Source organism: Podarcis raffonei, chromosome 17 (assembly GCF_027172205.1).
Source record: "Podarcis raffonei isolate rPodRaf1 chromosome 17, rPodRaf1.pri, whole genome shotgun sequence".
Taxonomy (NCBI): domain Eukaryota; kingdom Metazoa; phylum Chordata; class Lepidosauria; order Squamata; family Lacertidae; genus Podarcis; species Podarcis raffonei.
Window position 1 is genome coordinate 41174543 of NC_070618.1, and position 21458 is coordinate 41196000.

Sequence of the window (21458 nt, forward strand, 5' to 3'; positions counted from 1 at the left end):
GAAAATCAGTATGTCTGCAACAGCAGTGCAATTTATCGTTCCATTATGAAAAGTAACGTAAAATACTATCAATGAAAATATGAACTACTTCAACCCAAGAGGCACTTTCATCCTCCAAGATCCAGGCCAATCATTGCAATTAACCTTACACACACATCTAGTACTGAAGTAGTTCAGCTTTTGTGTTCTAGCAGACAAGGAAAAAACAGTAACATGCTGGCTTGTTGCAGGCTTATCTCTCATGTCTATAAATAGAGCCTGAAGGTAGTGCATTGTCCTAAGAACCTGGTGGATTAAGGCAGGGGCCATCTACTCCAGAACCCTGTTCTCACAGTGGCCAACCAGATTCCTATGTAGGCAGAGAGCAGCCATTATGGTTAGTAGCCATGATCTCTACCTCCATGAATCTGACTCTTCCACTTGCAACGCCACCCAAGTTAGTGGTCTTCAGGGCCGGCACTGGCAATGAATTCCATAGTTTCACTTTCTTTTATCTGTCCCCAATACTGAGCTTCACTGGATGTCCATTGCGTTCTAGTGAACCATTTCCAAGCAGGTCAGATGATTAGCAGTTTTAAGAGACAGAACATGGCAGCCAATCAAGTTGCGTTGTTTCTCAGGATTGTATTTTCATAATCATAAGGATGAGTCAAAGTGAAATAAAAACACTACCTAAATTCAAAAGATGTTAATACATTTCTTTTAACCCTTACCCCAAATGTACGAACTTGAAATTCTGCAACTTTAAGCTATAAAGGCCAGTGTCTTGTCCATAGTTTTCCTTGAACAAGGGACCCACTAGAATGCTCCCAGGTCAAAATGGCATGAATAAGAACTGCCCCTTCTCTTTTCCGTGGTCAAAAACTCTCCACCTCCCACAGCACTCTGGAGTTCTACCTTATGGTAGACTTTTGGATACAAGTGAACCCAGAAGCATATATAAATGAAAACTGATTCTTCACACAGAACATAATCTGTAAAGTCGAGGAACCAGTCATAGATGGCTGACTGACTAGACTGTCCCTTATCCAATTTGGAGATGAAAGATGCAAGATGCTTCTGGAGCAATCCATATCCATGGACCAACCCAGAAACCTGCTTGTCTTATTTACCTATGGAGACAAAATTCACCTGACTTGCCACATTCTACCCTTGTCCTGAAGCATGCAGGGTGGGGTGTTGGTGCAGCAGCTTCATAATAATTTTAATTCTCCACTACAAACCTAACTGGGAATCTGCTAGAGGCTAAGCTCTGCTGAGCATTCCCAAATTTAGTAATAAGCATGTATGACCGATAGGAGAGATAAAGCATTGCTGAAGACAAATCAGTTGATTCTGGATAAAATAGATACCTCAAAAAGATTTGAGGGAATGCAAAACTAATGGGCTCCTTAAGCTCATATAAGGTTCCTGTAGTTCTATTTGAAGGGGAGAAAGCTATCAGTTGGTGCCAATAGCTCTGACAAAACTGCCCCATGCACACCAGTGGTCCTCTACCACCCTCAACATGAAGGGATGCTCTATCACCCCCCCCCCGAAAAGGAGCACTGTTTTGAAGGTTCCTCCCTAAACCTCAATGTGGAAGGCCCAGTACAAACATCAAGCCAAAGAGGGAAGAAATCCTCTGCGAAGAGAATTGTTCTCCCTGTTAAACTTCATTGCATTTGAGTGAAGCATTATTAATGGTTTCACTATGATTCTGAAACTAGGCCACCTGCCTCTTGGGTGTGACATATGGTGGAAACGCAATACGGGTAATGTTCTGCCACAACTATGCATGGTTGCTACTCAATCTCTTTTGTTGGAAAAGATCGCCACGTTCTCCCAACACTGGAGAGCTTCAAGAAAACATCAGTGTAGTCTTCACTCTGCTACTTCAGAAGCAAGCAGAAGCACACACACACACACACACACACACACATTTCCACGTGTGGATTGGGGAGGGGGTGTCTTCAGAAAGCAGCAGTACATTTAAAAAGCTGTCTATAAGGAAACACAAACTGCTTGCATGGAACTGAAAATCAGGAGTTATCAGTCCAGGCCTATCCTATCCACCCTAGTCTACAGCTTTATCAATGCACTTTTTAGCAGCAGCCTGAGAACTCCAGGCATTTGAACAATGGTCACAGTTCCAAGTTACATGCAACCAACAATCCCTCTTGAGTTCCTTGGTTGAGCAATAAAGGACCACTGGCTTTTGCAAACGTTTATTGACTCATTTACTTCTCTTACCAGTTCTGACCTACGCTCTCGGCCCATCGCATCCTCTCCCCCCAAAGCCAGCCAGGGCAAGGCCTCCCAGTGCTCAGAAGACGAGGAGGGGGCATTTCCTGTTACAAGCCCCCTCTCCAGAATAGAATGAGGGAGGGAGCAGCCTCCACTACCAGAGAGTGGTGAAGGGGGGAGGTGGTGGTGGTGCAGGAGCCAAAACACAACACGACTAACATTGAAGGACCGGGGGGGGGGGGTTTAAGGCGCCTCAAAAACATGACATAACTGCAAGGAATGGGAGGGTGGGGCCACAGGAGTGGAGCATTTCCCAAGCCCTGGTGGAGACAAAAACAACCGGGGGGCGGGGAGGGAATCCTAAAAGGGTATAAACATTATTTCATGTTTTGAGTCACTTTAACAGTGAAGGGTGAGGAAGGGAGGCGGACCCTTCCCTGCACTAACAGTCCGTGGCAGGCAGGTGGTTGGTGCTAGCAAAGGAGCCCCTAGCGGATGGTGTAACGCACGTAGGGCACCTCTGTGTCATCCCCATTGTCGTCATTACAGCACAGCTCAAAGACGAGGGCCTTCACATGGCGACCAATCTTCTTCTTTGAGACTCTGGTGACAATCTCAGTCATCCTACGGGAGAGGACAGTGGTCAGAGAAAGCGTGGGCTGAAGTTGTCCACCTTTGTTTAGCCTAAGCATAGCCAAATGATACATACGCCTGGTCATGCCGCTCTTTCAGCTTGGCTGGCTGCATAAAGAAGGAGTACAGCATAGAGACTCCCTGGGACAGCATTGTGATCTCCAGTTTGTGCTCCTTCTGCATAAGACAAGAAGCATTTCACTTCCATTACTAAAAAACTTCTGCAACTGCTAAGCTACTTTGACAGGGAACGGCTCTGGACTCCCCAGCGCTTACCTGGAAATAGGCCAGGAACTCACGCAGGGTCATCTCCTGTCCATCAGCCTGGATGCCCTGCACCTCAAAACGGTCCCACAAAGTCCACTCAGTGTTGTAGTACTGAAGAGAGGGGGCAAAAAACATAGATTTTGGGAATTACAGACATTAAACCTGAAAAGTTTCCTTCATGTTCCTAGGATCCTGTCTCTACAGCTGAGCCTCCGCAATCAGGCCCTCCACAGGAAGATCACTTGTCTGCATGATGGGACATACGTATGTGCACACTTCTCTTACCCCATACAAAAAAGGGATTCTGCACCTGCAGTCAGGTATTATTTCTGAAGAGTGGGCATGGACACTCACCTGTTCCAGTCTGTTCCAGTTTTCTAACGTTCTTTTGGAAGTTGAACATTCGGCAGGGCTTCTGATTGGTTGCAGGAGCTTCCTGCAGCCAATCAGAAGCTGTGCTTTGGTTTTCGAATGCTTTGGAAGTCGAACGGACTTCCAGAACAGATTCCGTTCAACTTCCAAGGTATGACTGTATATCTCTTTGTTCTAATATTTTAAATTGTTTAATGCATTTTCTTGGATACAGTAATAAAAAAATTCCCAGGGCCTCCCCGCCTATGTAACACCCCCTAAACATGGTGAAGTGACAGTAATAGGAATGCCCTCCTCCAATGGATTTGCCTCGTGAAAGCAGAGAAACTAGTATATAAAAAAGAAAAAATCTGAAATGTTGAGCTGCAAGAAGTTTTTAAAATATTATTGTACTTGGAAGTGCAGCCACACAGAAGCTCTTTGGAATTTCACCTGAGTGCTGAAAGGCTTCAGCTGATGTTGGTTTTCCTTCCCCACCTCCCAAGTTCCTACAGCAGTAGTTCTCAAACTTTTTTCACTGGGCCACACTTTCAGAATATGCTCACGACACACTGAATATTTGATTGATAAAGAATATGTTGGGGGGGGGGGGAGAAACTCCTCCTAGCAGTGCCTGATTTATAACACAGAACACGACTACTTTGTAAAACCATCAGGCGGCCCCCAGAAAGTATAAAGCAATGCAGCTACAGAAGAGCACAAATTCTTCCCAAAATATAAACATAAACGAGCCTCTTACACATGTACCGTAAGAATGTATACAAACTCAATTAGAGGTGTGAGCTTGTTTTTGTTGGGTAATCTCATTTATATTAGGTCTAATTTGAGATGGCACTGTGGGTTAAATCACAGAGCCTAGGGCTTGCCGATCAGAAGGTTGGCGGTTTGAATCCCCGCGACGGGGTGAGCTCCTGTTGCTCGGTTTCTGCTTCTGCCAACCTAGCAGTTCGAAAGCACGTCCAAGTGCAAATAGATAAATAGGTACCACTCTGGCGGGAAGGTAAACGGCATTTCCGTGCGCTGCTCTGGTTCGCCAGAAGCGGCTTAGTCATGCTGGCCACATGACCTGGAAGCTGTCAGTCAATAAAGCAAGATGAGCGCCGCAACCCCAGAGTTGACCATGACTGGACCTAATGGTCAGGGGTCCCTTTACTAATTTGAGACAAACTAACTTTCATCTCATCAACACAAAGAAACTTTTCTCTTTTCTGATCTTTCGTATTTGTCAGTGGTGACGATCCCTGTTCACAACAGTATGTCATGAAGAACTGTAATAGCCAATACTCCTGAAGAGAGGCATGGATGCAGTTTCTGGTTGTGTGTGTAATATTTTGCTAAACTATAGTCATACCTCGGGTGACAGGCGCTTTGGGTTGCACGATTTCAGGTTGTGCACCGCACCGAACCTGGAAGTACCGGAATGGTTTCTTCCTGGTTTCGGTGCTTGCGCATGCGCAGAAGTGCTAAATCGTGCTTTGCGCATGCACAGAAGTGCCAAAACGCACGGACTTCCGGGTTGGCGCCTCCGGTAATGGCGGAATTCCTCTGATCAGGAGGAATTTGCCTCGTGGAAATTTGGGTCTGGCCGCCACGGCGAAGGCGGAGACCTACTAAAAATCACAGGCGGGTGAAGCCTGTGAACGTGGGATTCGGCTGGCACCTTTTGCGCCTCCCCTACTCGCGGGGAAACCCGGTTTCGGGGATCCGGAGCGACGTGGGGTGAGCGGCGCGGTGCTTCGAATTGATTGCTTCTTCCACGGAGCGAAGCCGCATAGCTGTTGCCGGAGAGCGCTGACTTTTTCCTGTGGACAATTTGATTTTAAAGCAACTACCCGTGAGTAGAGCGGAGAATTGGATTTTTAAACGTCTTAATTTGGTGTTGAAACGGGGAGGTCCAAAACAGGAAGTCCACCTTCCCCTTTTGTAAATAGATTGAAGCAATGAGGATGCAAGCTGAAGTCGCGGAAAGTCTATCGTAAAGGACTAAATTTCCATCGGTAAAAAATACTAAATCCCCCTCGGTGGCAGGAGAATATACCTGCAGGAGAGAGCGAACAGAGTTAAAATACCACCGCTCTGATCCTGGAAACGGGCTGACGGCAGGAATGACGTGCTTTAGAACGCTCATTGACAGCTAGTTAAATAAGAGAAATACATTGTTTCCATTGTCTCCGTCTGCGTTTAAAAAGGAGTAAAAGTAACTGAAAATTGAAACTAATTTTATTGTTTGAACTGTGTCTAACAGGACCAATACAAATAGAAACTGTTTCCCTCTAGAGGAAGCCTTTGAAACTGTTACAAGAGCTGAGCTGGGGGAATTTCCAGCTGCAAGATAAAAAGCTGTGAGATTCTGGGACTGACCTTGAATCGGTTAAGAATGTCGACAGAAGAGGCCTTAGCGGCTGCATTAAGTAAGATAAATGACTCACTGGAACAGCTCCATAAGAAGGTAACCACCAAAATCGTTAATTGGGGACAAAAAGTAAACACCAATACAGAAACTATTCAGAAATTGATACAGGAATCTACTTTGACATGGCAAACTGCGGAGAAGGCTAGGGAGAAAGTTGTTGTCGTTGATGCCTTCTATGATTGAATTTAAAGAAAATCAGATTTTGAGGATCAGAGCTCTACCTGAACTGGAGAAGGAAAGTTTGATAGATCCCCTCACACAGGAATTTGCTGATTTTTGGGACCTGGACTTGGGTCAAGAAGAGATTAAAACTGTGAGGGCCTTCAGACTTGGAGAAATTTTGAAAGACGTCTCGAAATATCTTTTGGATCTTAGTTTTAACTACGGAGATTTGGCTGCCCTGTTGAGAAGGAATAAAATCATCTCTAGGTGGGAGTTTCCCCGAGATCTACTCTTCAGTCTCAAAGGAAGGAAAATAAAAATAGGATCAGTAGAAGACAAAGTAAAGTGCATGTTTAAATATGAAGAAGACTTGCAGAAGGGACTTGGAAAAGACTTAAGATCCTCGGACAGAAGATTACCAGGTTGATGGACTGTATGGAATTGGCGGAAATGACTGGCAGAATCCGAGACCAGGGAGAAGAGACGGTGGAAGAAGATTGGAAAAAGTTTAAAGACTATTTATGGAAATATTGTAAAATTAATGAGTGTTAGAAAAATGTTGGAATGAAGTTATACGGCTTTAGTAGAAATGTTAGAAGGAATTAAGTACAAGTAGATTATTGGAGTATTAAAGGGAAAATAAGGTTAAAATATGTTAAGACAACTATATGACAGAAAATAGAGGAAGATGGAAAGGAATTGCTAAAACAATTAATAGAAGTGGAATACAAAAAGGGAGGTGTGAGGAGGTCGTTGAAACAAGTGAATGTAAGATATGATATTGAAATGGTATTGTCAGGGAACTGCCATCGGAACTAGAGGAGGAGGCGAGGCTCCACAGCAATGCTGGAGAGGGGCCAAGCAGGGAGAGAGGCAGGTCTCCGGCTGGGGAAGAAAATCAGCGCAACACCAGGGATAGAGGGGGGCCGATGGGGGAAGCAGAGAGGAGGCTCCAGGACTCTTCGCAGGAGACCAGCGAGGAGAGCACAGGTCCTCCGCTGCCTACACCCACCCTGCGCAGAAGACTTCCGCGCAGGGAAAGTAGGTGGCGATTTGGCGTCAAAGAACTTCTTTGCTGGAAGAGGTTCAAGAAACGCCCACTGACGGATTCTGCTAGCGACTGAACAGCCACGGAGTGGATGGCTGTCCAGAAAGAAACGGTTTAACCAGGCAACCTAGCCCAGAGCGGCAGTAACTTACGCACAAGCAACCCCTAAAGCCATTACAGGTATGATGTGTGTTTTAAATTGTTTTTGCCTTGTGTTGTTTAGTTTATTGTGTTAGAGTCGTGTTGTGTATTGTTTATACATTGTATTGTATTGTGTTTTCTTTTTTATCTTTTTTTCTTTTCCTTTTTTCTTTTTTGTAATCCTTAAAAGTAATAAATATTATTTAAAAAACAACAACAGAAGTGCCAAAACACAACATGTGCAGACGCGGCACTGCAGGTTGCGAACGTTGTGGGTTGCAAACGTGCTTCCCGCATGAATCACGTTCGCAACCTAAGCATCCACTGTACAGTGAAATGCTTGAAAATTCTTTTGCTTGTCCTTGAATCATCCCGCCACCCTCTCCTGCCAAACCCTTTGAGAACCACTGCCCTAAGGAGACATATTCCCCCTGCTTGCAGGAGAATTTAGCAATGCTTGTATTGCTAAACGGCTGGTGTCTTCTGTAAAGAAGGGGTAAAGAATGCAAGTTGGGAGGTGTGAACAAAAGAAGAGGTGCAGGGAAAAGCCACCCCACTTACCTTGTTCTTGGGGCAAGCAATGGGCTCAGAGAACCCAAAGAAAGGCAATGCCAGGTTGAGGAAGCCATTCTTGTAGGACTCCAGTTGTTTGTGGCCCTGTACCACTTTGAATAACTCCAGACACACCAAGCCTACTACAGCAGCCGTCGTCGTGGCAATAGCTGGTATGATTTTCCCTGCAATCAGCTTGCTCTGAAGAGATAAAGGATGTAGGAGAGCCCACTTAAGTGCCAAGTCCACACTACTGCCACCTCCTTCCACTGACCAGGGTTGCACTCTTCACACCCAATAGGGAAGCCTACCTTGTGCCGATCAGCAGGAGGAATATCGTAGTTCTCTGCTCGTAGGTTGGATGCAGCCACAATGAAATCCATATGGAAATTTGTGTCATCATCCTGAAATGCAAATAAAATGACAACTGAGCCCTGTGATAGTCCCAGCGTACCACTTCCCTCCCTAGAACCTCTTCTGGGCGCATATGTCCCAGGGAGCTGCACACTGGAGGCTTGACTAGGCACTTGACTGGAGGCTTCCAGACTAGGCACCAGAAGCACTTCCACATGGCAACCTAGGGACCATTTCCAGCCAATCCCACCCTGCCAAGGAATCAGGAGGTAAAACTAGGGATTAGCCACCAAGAAATTCAACTAGTCCTTACCTTTTCAAAATCAACAGGAAACATCTTGAATTCTTGCAGTTGCTGGGAACTTGGGAGTGAGGATTTCAGCTCCTCCAGCCGTCTGTCATCTGGGAAAAAGAAAACAGGAGCCTTGGAAAAGGTTAACAACAACCTCAAGTCACCCTCCTCTTTCAGTAAACTCTGGTATCCACCGACTGACCCACCCACTCAGCAAAGTTCCCCTAACATAGTTATGCAGCCAAATTTCACCACTGATGCTTGAAGGATTCAGAGAAGCTTCACAACCCAAGAGAACTGAAACAGGTTGTTTCAGCAGGTTGTGCAGGCGTCTTCCTCGGCAGGAAGCAAAAATCCAATCTGGCACAATATTGAAGCAGGCAGAAAATACTTTATGTGATACCCCTCCGGTCTACAAATATGAAGTTGTTAGGAGGAAGAATGTTCAAATTATCTTTCTGTCATTCCCTACTTCTCTATCAAGGTAGAGGCCTCCCCACTGCAGCCCACTTCACTCTCAACTCTAGGAAGCCTTACCAACAGAGGCGTTGGCATTCTGCAGCTCCTGATCAGAGATGTGGATGCGAACACCAGACTTTGGAGTGAATTCTGGAACTTGCACCTGGCGCAGAAGCTCCACTATGGCTGCCCTGTCCCGGGTGCCTGTGATGCCGTATGTTTGTGCAAACAAGTTTGCTGCTGCCACCACATAATCCATGTGCAAGGGCTGAGGAGGCAAAGACAGAAAGTTAAGCCAGGAGCCTAGTTTACTTGAGAGTCCAGATTCTCTAAGTGATGCTCACACTCTGACCAGAAGCCATGTTTCTTTCATCTGAATCAATAATATGTAAATAAGTAATAAATACAGACAGAGAAGGGATCGTGTAGAATGGTCTTAAAGACAATCTAACCCAACTTGACTACACTCACCACTACCACCTCTGTTCAGGTTTAACCCCATGGGCCCCTGAACAAGCTGCCTTATATGCCAGAGGAACTGAGATGATTTGAATAACAGTTTCATGAAACAAACTGAACAATTCCAGCAAAGACTCAAGCTACATGCATGGTTCTATTCTGTTCAGGGTGTCTCTGACCTGGAGGAATGTCTCTCTCTGACCTTCAAATAAGGCCATCATGAGCACAAAGCAGAAGCCATTCATCCTCTCCCACTCTGACCTGTCCTCCACCACATGTCTAACTCACGGTAGTTGAAGAGGGAGCAACTTAAGAGTGAACGTTGCTGACTGGAGTTTGCCCAGCTTTAGCAAAGCTTCTTGCTCTGCAAAGGTTTCAGCACCCAGCACTTCCTTCCCCTACACCCCATGCCCATGTGCTCCTTTCCCGTTCCAAAACTAACAACCCAGTGTCTAAAGGAGAATTGTAGCCTAAGTGTCTCTCCCTTTTGGCCATACTTCCAGTTTTCAACCTTTTTAAAAGAACTATGAATACCAAGACTAAATGCAGCTGCAATACGGTTAGTAAACTTTTTGAGCACAGTAGATATGACAGGAACCAGCTCTTGCCACCTCCTCCCCACTCCCACCTGTCTTCTAGTTAGCGGTGCCAGTTCTCCACCCCCATCTCAGTGCTTACATTGTTGACATCAAAAGTGAGTGGATGAGGGCATCGCTTCGGACCTGACCAGAAGAGGGTTCCTGAATTAGTTTTCTGAAAGAATACAGAGGGGGTGTTATAAAGGGGAAAGCAGTTAAGAAAACCTACCCCTCCAACTGCTAGAAGGACCCTCACTTGCTCACCTGGTTTGGGGGGAAGTTGTGCAGCAGCTGACGAATATTGTTACTGTACTGAGTGTGCCAATGGTTGCAAGCCCACGTCACACAGTCAGACCACGACTTGGGCCGATCAGTCACCAAACTCTTGTAGACAGCTTCCAGCACCTCCAGAGGTTGGGTGCCCGGCAGCTTCTGGGTCCGCTCCATGAATTTGGAGTCTCTGGAGAAAAATCAACACTATTATTATTGAAGTTGTTTAAAATTCAGTATTAAAAATAGTTAAAACCAAATACCGATGAAAATGAGAACTGGCTCTGCAATTTCCATGTGTCCAGACTTCTGAAAGGTTTTGAAATGAGCAGAAACTGCAAAGCCACACCCCAACTGCCTGTTCTCCATGTTTCATATGCCTGTGTTTCATTTAGTGCACATCATTATACTTTACTGGTCAGTGCTCAATCCACTGCATCTTCTGTTGTGCAGAGCAAGGCTTTGGCTCCAACTCTGACCACTTTCAGATCCTCAAATACAGCATTTTACTCACGTGATGTACTGGTTGACATTCTCTGCGGGCTGCTTAAAAAGGCCTTCAAATTCATCACGGGCCCACTATCAAAATAAATGATAATAAATATATGATTTCTAGGTGGAAGAGAAGATTGGAGGTTTTATAGTACACAGCAGCAGCTAGCTCACTTTGCTCCCAACACTGGTGCATAAAATTATAGTAACTAGACATAAGATTAGACATGGCAGTAAATGCTGCCTCAGCAGACAAAACCAGATGGGGACAGGATCCAGCTTCCCCTTTATGAGACAAGATGCAGTTGTCACATATGGCTAACATACTGAAATGCAAGGTCCTGCAGCAAATTCATTCTGCTGAGAACCCAGGCAGCATTCTGGTTCCTAACTATTACAATACACCAACTATTGCCTTGAAAACTGCAAATGCAACCGAATACAAACTGACCTGTAAGGTGTGTTCAATGGCATTGGGAAAGTTTTTGAGCGTGCAGATTGGGATGGATTTTTCTGGAGGGTCCTGGCTGGAACTGTAGGACTCCGTAAGGAAGGGGATCACCACCTGGATGTTCCCTTTGGTCCCCAGCGTCCCTGATTCCAGCAGGGGCTTGCGGTAATAGACGCAGCGACGGTCCATGTACATCCCTAGTTCAAAGGAGAGAGAAAGCGGTTACACGAGAAAGCAGAAAAATGCTGCCGACCAGAACAGCACGGGAATCAGACAGGAAATGGAATGTTTTCCAACGCTACTAGTTGGGAGAAAATTGTTTTCCAGGTGTTTGAAGAAATAATATTCTGAATTTCTCTCCCTGAAAAGGGACGTATTATTGCAGGAATATATACCAGCTGACAATGCATATAAGATCATTTATACAAACCACTCATATTTAGAAAGTCCCATATACAGTGGTACCTCGGGTTAAGAACTTAATTCGTTCTGGAGCTCCGTTCTTACCCTGAAACTGTTCTTAACCTGAAGCACCACTTCAGCTAATGGGGCCTCCTGCTGCCACTGCGCCACCGCTGCATGATTTCTCTTCTCAACCTGAGGTAATATTAACCCGAGGTAATATTTCTGGGTTAGTGGAGTCTGTAACCTGAAGCGTATGTAACCCAAGGTACCATTGTATAATGGGATCCACCTCGGATAATGAATGGGTTTGGTTCAGACTGTGAAGAGGCCAGACAGTGATTGTCCTTTCCCCCTATTTAGTTATACTCCCAATACTCTCACTGCATTCTTATCCACCGCCTAGTAATGCAAGAACAATGCCAGAGAAGCCATCCTCTGTGAGGATGCCTTGCAGCTGACACCAAGGAAAATGTATCAGCTGCAAAAAGCTGTGTGCAATGCACAGGTAAGCAAGTCAACCCCTGACAGATACACACGAGCATCCACGTTGTCCAGTGCATTTGCCACTCCATCGAGGCTCTCAAAGAAGTCATCATCATAAACACGCTCTGTGTCTGGGCCCACACGATCTTGGTGGCTTGTGATGTGGATGTTCGGGTTCATTTCCTTCACGGCTGCCGCCGCTGTATCAGATTTCATTTTCTGGGCAGACAGAAAGTCACACAATGTGGATACAGCACTACAGCTACGAGCTTCATCCCAGTGACTGTTTTTGCTCTGTATGTTCAGACATAACTATGACTCGGTTTCATTATAGGTTTATTGGTCAAACAAGGAATCTTGAAACTGACACAGAATGCAGTACCAGAACAAGCAAAGTTTCAGGAAAAAGGCTTAAGCAAGCACTAAGTCATATCTGTACAATCTTTTATAATTGTTGGGTTCATTGGGGCTTATGGAACAGGTACTGTGGAAGACCACAGACCTCTAAAGCGTCACTCACCCCACTCCCAGCAAAAGCAGCTGCAGATAAACAGAACTTACTGTAACATCCCAAGGCCGGAAGAGGAACTGCCGGTTGAGGTTGGATTTCTCAATTGTGTCCATGTCAGTTACAGCCACCTCTCCACCTGGCCCACACCCCAGACCTATCATAGCAAAGTTCTTCAACAGCTCACAGCCAATGGCACCAGCACCAACCTAAGAGTGGGAAAGAGCAGAAATGTCAACAAGGTGCTTGGGACACTGACCAAGGCATAGGAAAACGGTACTAGCACTCACCAGAAAATACTTCTGCTGACTCAGCTTATCCTGCAGGTCACTGCCAAAGACAGCAATCTGCCCATCATATCGACAGTGTTTCTATAAAGAGAGAGGAAACAAAGACAGCTTTCATCTCTTCTTCTAGCCAATGCTTGATTTCTCTATTTCCTCAACCTTGTTGTGGTCCCCAAAAACAAACTCCAGCCAATGTTACAGCATATTTACTCCTGTACATATCAGATGCCAGTTTGTTTGTATGTAAAATACCACCCATAAGGTCCTGCTACCCTTAGAGCTCTCACTTTTCATCAGAACAGTGCAGAAATTTAAACATGTTCCTTATCCGGGGCTTAAACCTTACAACCTCAAATGAACTTCCCTCCTAATCCTGGCATGCATCTCAAACCCCACAGTGCTTACAGGGGTACAGTTCTCCTCAGTCAGGGCATCCTTGTTTTCCTCAGGGAGGCACTCCAGTGCATCAAAGTACAACCACTGTGTAACAGGCATGAATTTGCCTGAACAAGCCTGAAAGAGAGTGAGGAAAGAGGAAGACAGTCATATCTTATGCCATGGTCATTTGGCTTTTTTACAAAGAGGCCGGTGTCCCATTTAAGGACATGGGCTGGGTTGACACTGCATGCCAAAGTCATCCACCTTGGTCTCTCTATTACTGAGGCAAAGATTTTGCTGTTCTAAATAGTCAAATACAAAGCTCCTGGTTGAAGAAGAAATTGATGATGATAGGAAACGCAAAACTACAAATTATTTCTGAAGAGAACCCAGGACCTGAGCTCCTAGCCAACTTCCCCAATATCTGGGGTGAATTCCTGGAGCCTGGCATTACCTTCATGACTTCCTGTGCAGCCAGTCCTCCAACAAAGGCATTGACAGGAGCCAAGTTTCCAGTAGCTTGGAAGGCCAGTTCTTTGATGACATCCTCATTCAGCTGCTCTTGTCTTAGTGAGGGTGCCGCTTGCTCATTCAAATCCTTGACCAAAGCTAGAACCTCACTGGCATCTGCCTGAAAAGGAAGGGAGAGAAGTCAGACATAGGCTAGGAAAAGCCCCTAATGTTCAGTTAGATTGCAGGATCATTCAGGCATGCAGAGATTTGACAAAGATAATGGAATGGAACTACAATAAATACATCTAATCCCCTTGCAAAGTTTCTGGCAATACTTTTGAAACTGATAGAATAGTATCTGCAGGAGACTCAAGAACTGAAGTACAGCCTTTGCCCTGTGCTGTTGCCCAGCTCTCACACATACCTATTAAACAAGGATTGTAGGTATTTAACCCCACAGAGTTTCAGGGAAGAGTTAGAAGTTTCCAGTTTCTCAGAGGGAGAAAGCATTCCCCAAGGGGGAAGGGGAGCAGTGAATCTAACAGAAGAGAGCAACAGGAACAACAGGGAGGGACCGGCTGTTCACAGGAAAGGCAAGGGTTCAGTTCTAGCTCAGATTGGGAGACGGGTAGATACAAGCCAGCACTAGCCAGGAGGGTAGGAAAAAGAGCGGGAAAGCGAAGGGAAGGGCACCTTCGCCATTTTGAGAGTGGCTGGTCACCGAGAAGCAGAGCTCAGAAGGTATCTGAAAGAACTGACTCTGAGGAATAATAGTTAAGAACCGTTTATAAGATTGTTTTGTTAATACGCAATAAAAAGTTATAAAAGACAAGAAGCGTTTGTGTGGTGATCTGAAGAGGACAACGACCAGTCCTGGCACAGAGGCACAGGCAGTTGTGAATAAGTTATAGAGCACAAAGTACCCCCCCATAACTTCTTGCCCCTCCACTTGAGTAATAATGCCAGAATGATGCAAACAACTAAAAATGATAAAATCACATGTGTAGAACTGTTTTTTTCTGGATGCACAATTCACATTGACAGGGTTCACAACTAAACATGCACACACTTAAACCCCAACAACATTACATACAACAATGATCACATCTTCTTTCCCATATACCAGTCATTTCCATTTCCACTCCCTGCCTGAACAGTACCTTTGGAAAATAAACAGCAACTGTGCAAAAACTGAAAGGGTTGGGGCCAAACTAGACACACTGAGTCTTGCATCTGAAGTGCAAGTAGTGCCCACAGGAGCTTTTCTCCCAATGCAAGTAACAGCTTTGGGTGTACAATCAGGAGCCCAAATGAAGGAGGAAAGCAACAAAATCCTCTCCATCTGCTGCAGTCAGGATAATTATCAGCCTCAAACAGATGCTATTTTCATTTTTAATGGTGAAAAGGTGAATTTAACATGACACAACAAGTTTGGCCCTCAGCTTCAAAATGAAGCAAAACTGAGTTGCCTGATATAATGTCAGATTTTTTACATAAAATGCTATCTGCACTAATGTTCTCAGGAGGGAAGTTCTGCTTATTACAAAACTTGGGGTTTCTGTGGCTAGTATGAGCAGCTGCAGCTATAGAGAACTTCAAATCATGGAGATAAAGGTACCACATTACCACCAAGAAGGAACAACCTACCTGATTACGGGGCTTGGGGAAACGATCATGCTTCTTGCGAAACTCGTGCAAGGCCTGGAATCCCAAGTGCAACTGACCTGGTCGGTCAAACTTGCCAAAGTCAGTAATGATGAACTCTGGCTCCAGCAGAGAAGTGCGCAGAGATTTCTGGAAGAGAAGAGTGAGAAAGTGTGCCCTGATAAGCACATGAATATTCTCTTTGAACATGGAGACACCTGCTTTATCCAATATAAACAGTGGAACTTCAATACTGCCACATTCACTGCAGTTGTAGGTTAAACATTCCAGAACCCTAGATAGGAACATTCACTATAATTGGGGCAGCACTATCAATCCAGTGAAATGGGAAGCGCGTAAGATCACTTCATGGCTCAATTTTCTATGGCCAAGGGGAGAGTCGATAGCTCCAGATCATGATGCCTCCCAAGGAATGGCACATGTGGCCCAAAGGGGACCAGGCTGTTCCAGCACAAGAGCACTGCAAAAAAGCCAGAGTCTGTCAGCAACAACACTTACAAAGCTAATCTTATTTGGCATCTTGACCTGGGTGACAATACCACCACGTATATAGTCTGAAAAGTTGGAGGTGTCGCCAATGCTGAATGTGTAGGGGCCTGAAAGAGAAAGAGAGAGAGAGAACACATGTTTTTGTCAGTCTCATGCGAGAAATCAAACTAGGAATAAAACGGTATTTGGGTCAGGGCCTCCAGCAACCATGCCAAAATGTTATTATTAGTACAACTATTTATTACCTGCCCTTCACCCTAAGGTCCCAGGGCAGATTACAACATTAACACACAATATTAAACACAGTTTAAAACAGCTTACCATCACAAAAATAAAGTGGGCCCCAAAAATATACACTACTGGTATCAAAAGCAAAGCGGCACGCCTTCAGCATTCTCCAAAAGCTGTACAATGAAGGTGCCAGATGCACCTCTGTGGGGAGGGAGTTCCACAGCTGAGGGGCTGCCACAGAGAAGGCCCTCTCCTGAGCTGCCACTCCTCTTGAGCCTCTGAGTGTACAAGAACTACCGAGAGGGCCAGCTCTGCCAATATTGCAATTGGGGACACTCTATAATAAAAGTATGGAAGAGATCTTTCAATCCTTTTAATAGGATTAAATTATAATTTGGGGAAGGAGAGAAGTGTTATGTCTCCATATACCAGAGGAAACAGAAAAAAAGGAGACATGAACAGGTTGTGAAATGAATTTTATTCTATGCCTATGTGTAAAGGGGTTGATACGGTTTTGAGTGAAGGGAATGGTGTGCTCTCAGGTGTAAGACAGTAGGAGGAGACTTAAATTGCATGATTGTTTTAGGGATGGAATGCTAGAGAATGGGAATGTTTGTTGATTTAGGGATTGATAGGCTGTGTCTAGTTTAGAAAAGGGCTCTTAGGAAGACAATCATGAAAGCGGACAAGAAAGAGGATGGTCAGAATTAACATTTGTCTAATTGTACATGGCATGTTTAATCTATTGTAACCCTCTTAGGGTATATGGGGACAGAGCAGGCTAAAATTCCAAATAATTAAAGTAAATGCTAGAACACCACTGAAAGGCATTAATATCTATCCAGGTAGTTTTGCCAGACACTTAGAGAGCCTAAAACCCCAGCAAGCATCCCATTCAAGTGACATCCAAGACTTGCTCTGCTTAGTCAAGGCACCAACAGGGTCTCACCAAGCACTTTGATTTCCATTGGTTCACAATTGTTGAGCTCCTTCATGCCTTCAACTTCAGTGAAGGAAACGAAGTCGCCAGTCTCAAAACCGTGCCGAGCTTCATCCAGACAGGTTACCTCTCCAGGGCACCCCTGTACAGAAATAAGGGAATCACAGAACTGTAGAGTTGGAAGGGACCCTGGGGAGCATTTAGTCCTATGCAGGAATGTCAGGTAAAGCATCCATTAAAGCTGGCCATCCAACTTCTGCATAAAAACCTCCAAGGACGTCCAGTGTCGAAATCAATGCAAGACGTTGCAGGAGGCAATGCATACATGTGCCCTCTATAAGGAAGACTGCACATCTCCATTACAGGAAATAGTTGTGGCTTCCGGCCTCAGGAAGGAATTACCTTGGTAATCATGGAGACCATGGCGCTGAGTGGCTGCTCCCCATTAGTGTCTGTCACAACCATGTCATCACCAAAGTCACAGAACAACTGGCTGTAAGGAAAAGGAAACAGGGTGAGGGGCCAATAGTGCCATTTCCACTGCAACCCAACTCTCAATGCTGTCACTGATGCAACAATACCCTAAGCAGTAAGGCTGGGCTGGACATGTTATTGGCTATAAAGACTGGAACTCTCAAAGCTGCCCATGTTAGACAGGATGGAGAGCCCAGCCAAAGGAAACGGTCAAGGGTTGATATAGCAGAGATAAAAGAACAGAGCTGGAATTACATCTTACCCGAAAAGGCCCTTTGTATCGGCCACGACCAGCTTGATGTCTTTGCCATGGCAGAAGTCACCTATGCGCAGCTGCTCCTCCAAGGGACAGTTAGTGAGCACAATCACCTGCAGAAGGGGCAAAAGATCCTTCTAAGTGCTACTCTAGGCAACAAACACTCTGCCGCTGTTGGTAACACCACAGATCTTGAGCTCTGTACCGGCTCATTCTTAGAGTGAAGTTTAGCAGAACAGGAAGGCTAAACAACAAGAGGGCTTTTCTCCACAACACTGCTTTTTCCACTCTGTTCTATGGCACAGAGAATTAAGAAGCTCTGCTTTCAATAATATTACTTTTCTTAGAATCTCTCACCAGTGAATTCCTGTGGCTAGCTGGCTCTTAAAGCTATATGCACCCACAGGATTAGACTGACTGCAGCAGAAAACATGGAAACGTACACATAAAAGCAGCAGCAGTTATGCCTAGAGCTCTAAAGTAAGCAGTGCAGCCCCTGCCTCTTCACAAGGATTTGTATTAGGACTTGTGTTATCTAAGATTGCTAAACGATCCGGAGTCAAGGAAATAGTGGAGGAACCTGGCCTCCAAATGACAAACAGTTCATGATGGCCAAGTTCCAAGCAGACTAAAGAGATTCAAAACGGCTCTCCGCAAGCTACGTGAGCAAATGGAGAGGAAGATGATATTCAGTATATGTACAAATGAGATGCATGTCACATTGTTAGCCCTGATAATTAAATGGAACCTTAATGTATGGGGCAATACCATTTGGAATGTTAGATGGTGGGGACAAAGTATCACAACCACTATTGTTATACTGAATTGTTCTCTGAAATTCCAGAAGCACCTTGCTGTCCACTGCTGAAGACAAAATTCTAGACTAGATGGACCCTTGATCTGTTCAAAGGTAATTATTATATCCTGCTAATCTAACCCTCCTCTCTTCTGAAAACCAAGCCGACATTTCCCCTATGAAGAGAAAACCAGCTATCGATAAGCTGCCATCCTGCTTTACAGTACCTGGAAGTTGCTAAGGAAGTCCTCACTGAGGGGCCCAGTGTAAGAAGTAACAGGTACATAGGAGTTCAGCTCAGCTAGTCGAGGCTGGGATACTTCAGCTCGATTCTTTCCAAGGTCCTCCTCACGCAGGTAGAACTGGAGAGTGAGGGGAAAGAGTATGAAATGTATGGAGCAGTATGCCTACCAGAAGGAACACACTTTAGGCCATTTAGGTAAATGCAGGAGGACTCTACCTGGGAAGAGAGGTCAGACCACTCAGCCACACCCTGATCATGGATTGTGACAGATTTCACTCCTCCCAAGATGATGTTCTTGGCAATCTCCACACCCAGTCCTCGCAGGCCAGACACCAGAATGTTGGCATTCTGCATTCGTTTCATGGCCTCATGGCCCAGTACATATCTGCTCAGAACAAAGGGTGGAGGGAAGAATCCCAAAGGGTTAATTTCAGAGCCTTGGCTTCCCAACCAAAACCGCCCCGAAACTGCTGCCTCTCAGCAGCAGAAAAACAGCTGAAGATCAAGAGCCACAGAAGAATAGCACCACAACTCCTTTTGTAATGGTGACCCCCCCCCCCGCCTTTCTGGTACTTACAGCTGCCTTGAGTACAGACCCTCATCAATGTCCGTTTCATTTCCATTCTTGGCCATACCCTGGAAAAAAGAAAGGAAAGAGGGTGATCGCTAGCAGAACTTGCACCAACACAGTGTTTTCCTCTTAAGCTATTTGACTGTACCACAGAATAAGTGGAATACTGAATAGTACAAAATGCAATGACTATTGAAGCTTTTTGGAAATCAAAGCATTCTTTCTTTAAAAATACATGCATTTCCAGGCCTCCTGGTTGCTGACAAAAACTTAACATGCACAGTCTGTTTCTAAAGGGAACAGCCAAGGCTGCTCATGGTCAGGAAGCAGAGTTGCAAACCCATCCACCCTTTCAACTATTTTGTAGCATTTGACAATATTGGCCGTCTAATATTTGACATTCAGCAAATGGGACCAAGCTATATATATGCCTATACATTCAATTCACATAATCTTATCCCAATAATGGAATTTCCAGCTGTATAGTTTGAGGCCTTTCCAGCTCAAATCAAGACCTGAGCCAGAATTAGGAACGAAGGCAGCTGTAAGTCATGCAGCTGGTGCCTCTATTCTCCAAATGACCTGCTGAATAAGGAGAAGGGTTCTCTTGCTGGTTGCCTGCTACTTGCACACATTATGGTAGGGCAGGAGAGCCTAATCTACACAAAAGCCTGAGGTTTAAGGCTGTAATGCTGGGCTATTGAGCATAACTGAAGGCTCCAAACAGTTGGTAGAAGCAGGATGTTTGGCTAGTTAATACTGATTTCCAATATATTCAGAGACAGTCCCAACCAGCTATTACATTTTACAGGAGTGTTGAGTTCTTGTGCTGATTTTACGATAGCTGCCTTGAACATTTGCTTGCAGATAACAAGGTTCCCAACAACTCCCACTGAGATCTACAAGGGAGGAAGGTGGGGATGACTGCACTGTCAAGGATGCAAGAGGTCTGTGAGCAAAATTCTGGGGCATGTCTAGTTTGCATCTAAATGATATCCCTGAGGCTGCCCTTTTGTTTTCTCTTGTGTAATTGTCACCTCAGAGGAAAAGGTAAATTACTGCTGCACCAAGAAACTACAGTAGTCAAATCTTTCTCACCCTCAGCCCTGACAGGGTGGCCCACCCTACACCCAAAAGATGGTGCAGAACTACACAAGTTCCTGGTGACAAACAGACCCTTTTTCTGTTCCACCCATCATGGCAACAAACCCTTTACTAATATCAAGACTGTGGGGTCTGACCTAGTTTCTCCTTGGAACAGATACTAAAGTTTCCCCACTAAGAATCAGGATGTAAGAAATGGGCTCAACACAAAGTCTTACGTTGGCAGGCGCCTCGCGCAGATCAGTCTGTACGGATTTGCCAGAGGAGCAGTTTGAACCCGTCTTCGTCTCCGAATCAGACAAGCGACGCTTCTTGGACAACGGCGAGCTGGACATCTGAATGCAGTAAAGGGGAAAATACAACTTGTTAAGAATACAAGGCTTGGTCTATAGCCTGCAAGGCACAAAGTCCCTTGATTGTGATGGCTTCTGGCAGCAGAATTCTGGCTCTGCCCAAATATACAAGACTGTCATTTCATGTGAAGCAGGGGTGAGAGGAAGCAAAACCTTTTGACTCTTGCAATGAATGAGTCATAAAAAGTGAAGGTCCCCTCGATGTTAGTCCTAAGCAGGTCTTTGCTGCCAAATGGGACACGCAGCTCCTTCATCTGAAGGACCGATAGCACTGGCCTTTTAGGCTATGAAAAGGAGGCTATTCCATTGGAGGTACTCACTAGTATGTCCTAACAGTTAATACGATGTTGCAGCACTCACAGATTTCCCAAAGTGTTGGCTTAGGAAGTTCGGTGCTACCAAATGTCCTGTAAAGGTACCCCTGCCCGTACGGGCCAGTCGTGACCGACTCTGGGGTTGCGTGCTCATCTCGCTTAAGAGGCCGGGAGCCAGCGCTGTCCGAAGACACTTCCGGGTCACGTGGCCAGCGTGACGAAGCTGCTCTGGCGAGCCAGCACCAGCGCAGCGTACGGAAACGCCGTTTACCTTCCCGCTATAAAGCGGTACCTATTTATCTACTTGCACTTAGGGGTGCTTTCGAACTGCTAGGAGG

At 45.3% G+C, this 21458-nt stretch overlaps 1 protein-coding gene across 2 annotated transcripts in view; it reads right to left on the reverse strand.

Moving 5' to 3' along the window:
- Nucleotides 1-2191: 2191 nt before the first annotated feature.
- Nucleotides 2192-21458, reverse strand: part of UBA1 (ubiquitin like modifier activating enzyme 1) — a 47633-nt gene continuing 28366 nt past the window's right edge. For both annotated transcript variants that reach the window (XM_053371800.1, XM_053371801.1), the window contains exons 2-26: nt 20672-20788; nt 19356-19414; nt 18995-19163; nt 18762-18896; nt 17745-17851; nt 17411-17501; nt 17018-17150; nt 15847-15944; nt 15331-15477; nt 13685-13861; nt 13258-13365; nt 12856-12936; nt 12619-12774; nt 12111-12276; nt 11170-11366; nt 10741-10805; nt 10221-10416; nt 10057-10131; nt 8998-9187; nt 8482-8570; nt 8126-8218; nt 7824-8015; nt 3136-3237; nt 2936-3036; nt 2192-2850 (exon numbers count right to left, since the gene is read on the reverse strand). In XM_053371800.1, the coding sequence (XP_053227775.1) occupies nt 2715-2850; nt 2936-3036; nt 3136-3237; nt 7824-8015; nt 8126-8218; nt 8482-8570; nt 8998-9187; nt 10057-10131; nt 10221-10416; nt 10741-10805; nt 11170-11366; nt 12111-12276; nt 12619-12774; nt 12856-12936; nt 13258-13365; nt 13685-13861; nt 15331-15477; nt 15847-15944; nt 17018-17150; nt 17411-17501; nt 17745-17851; nt 18762-18896; nt 18995-19163; nt 19356-19414; nt 20672-20788 (3180 nt within the window). In that variant the 3' untranslated portion in view covers nt 2192-2714. The remainder of the gene's footprint in view (nt 2851-2935; nt 3037-3135; nt 3238-7823; nt 8016-8125; nt 8219-8481; nt 8571-8997; nt 9188-10056; nt 10132-10220; nt 10417-10740; nt 10806-11169; nt 11367-12110; nt 12277-12618; nt 12775-12855; nt 12937-13257; nt 13366-13684; nt 13862-15330; nt 15478-15846; nt 15945-17017; nt 17151-17410; nt 17502-17744; nt 17852-18761; nt 18897-18994; nt 19164-19355; nt 19415-20671; nt 20789-21458) is intronic.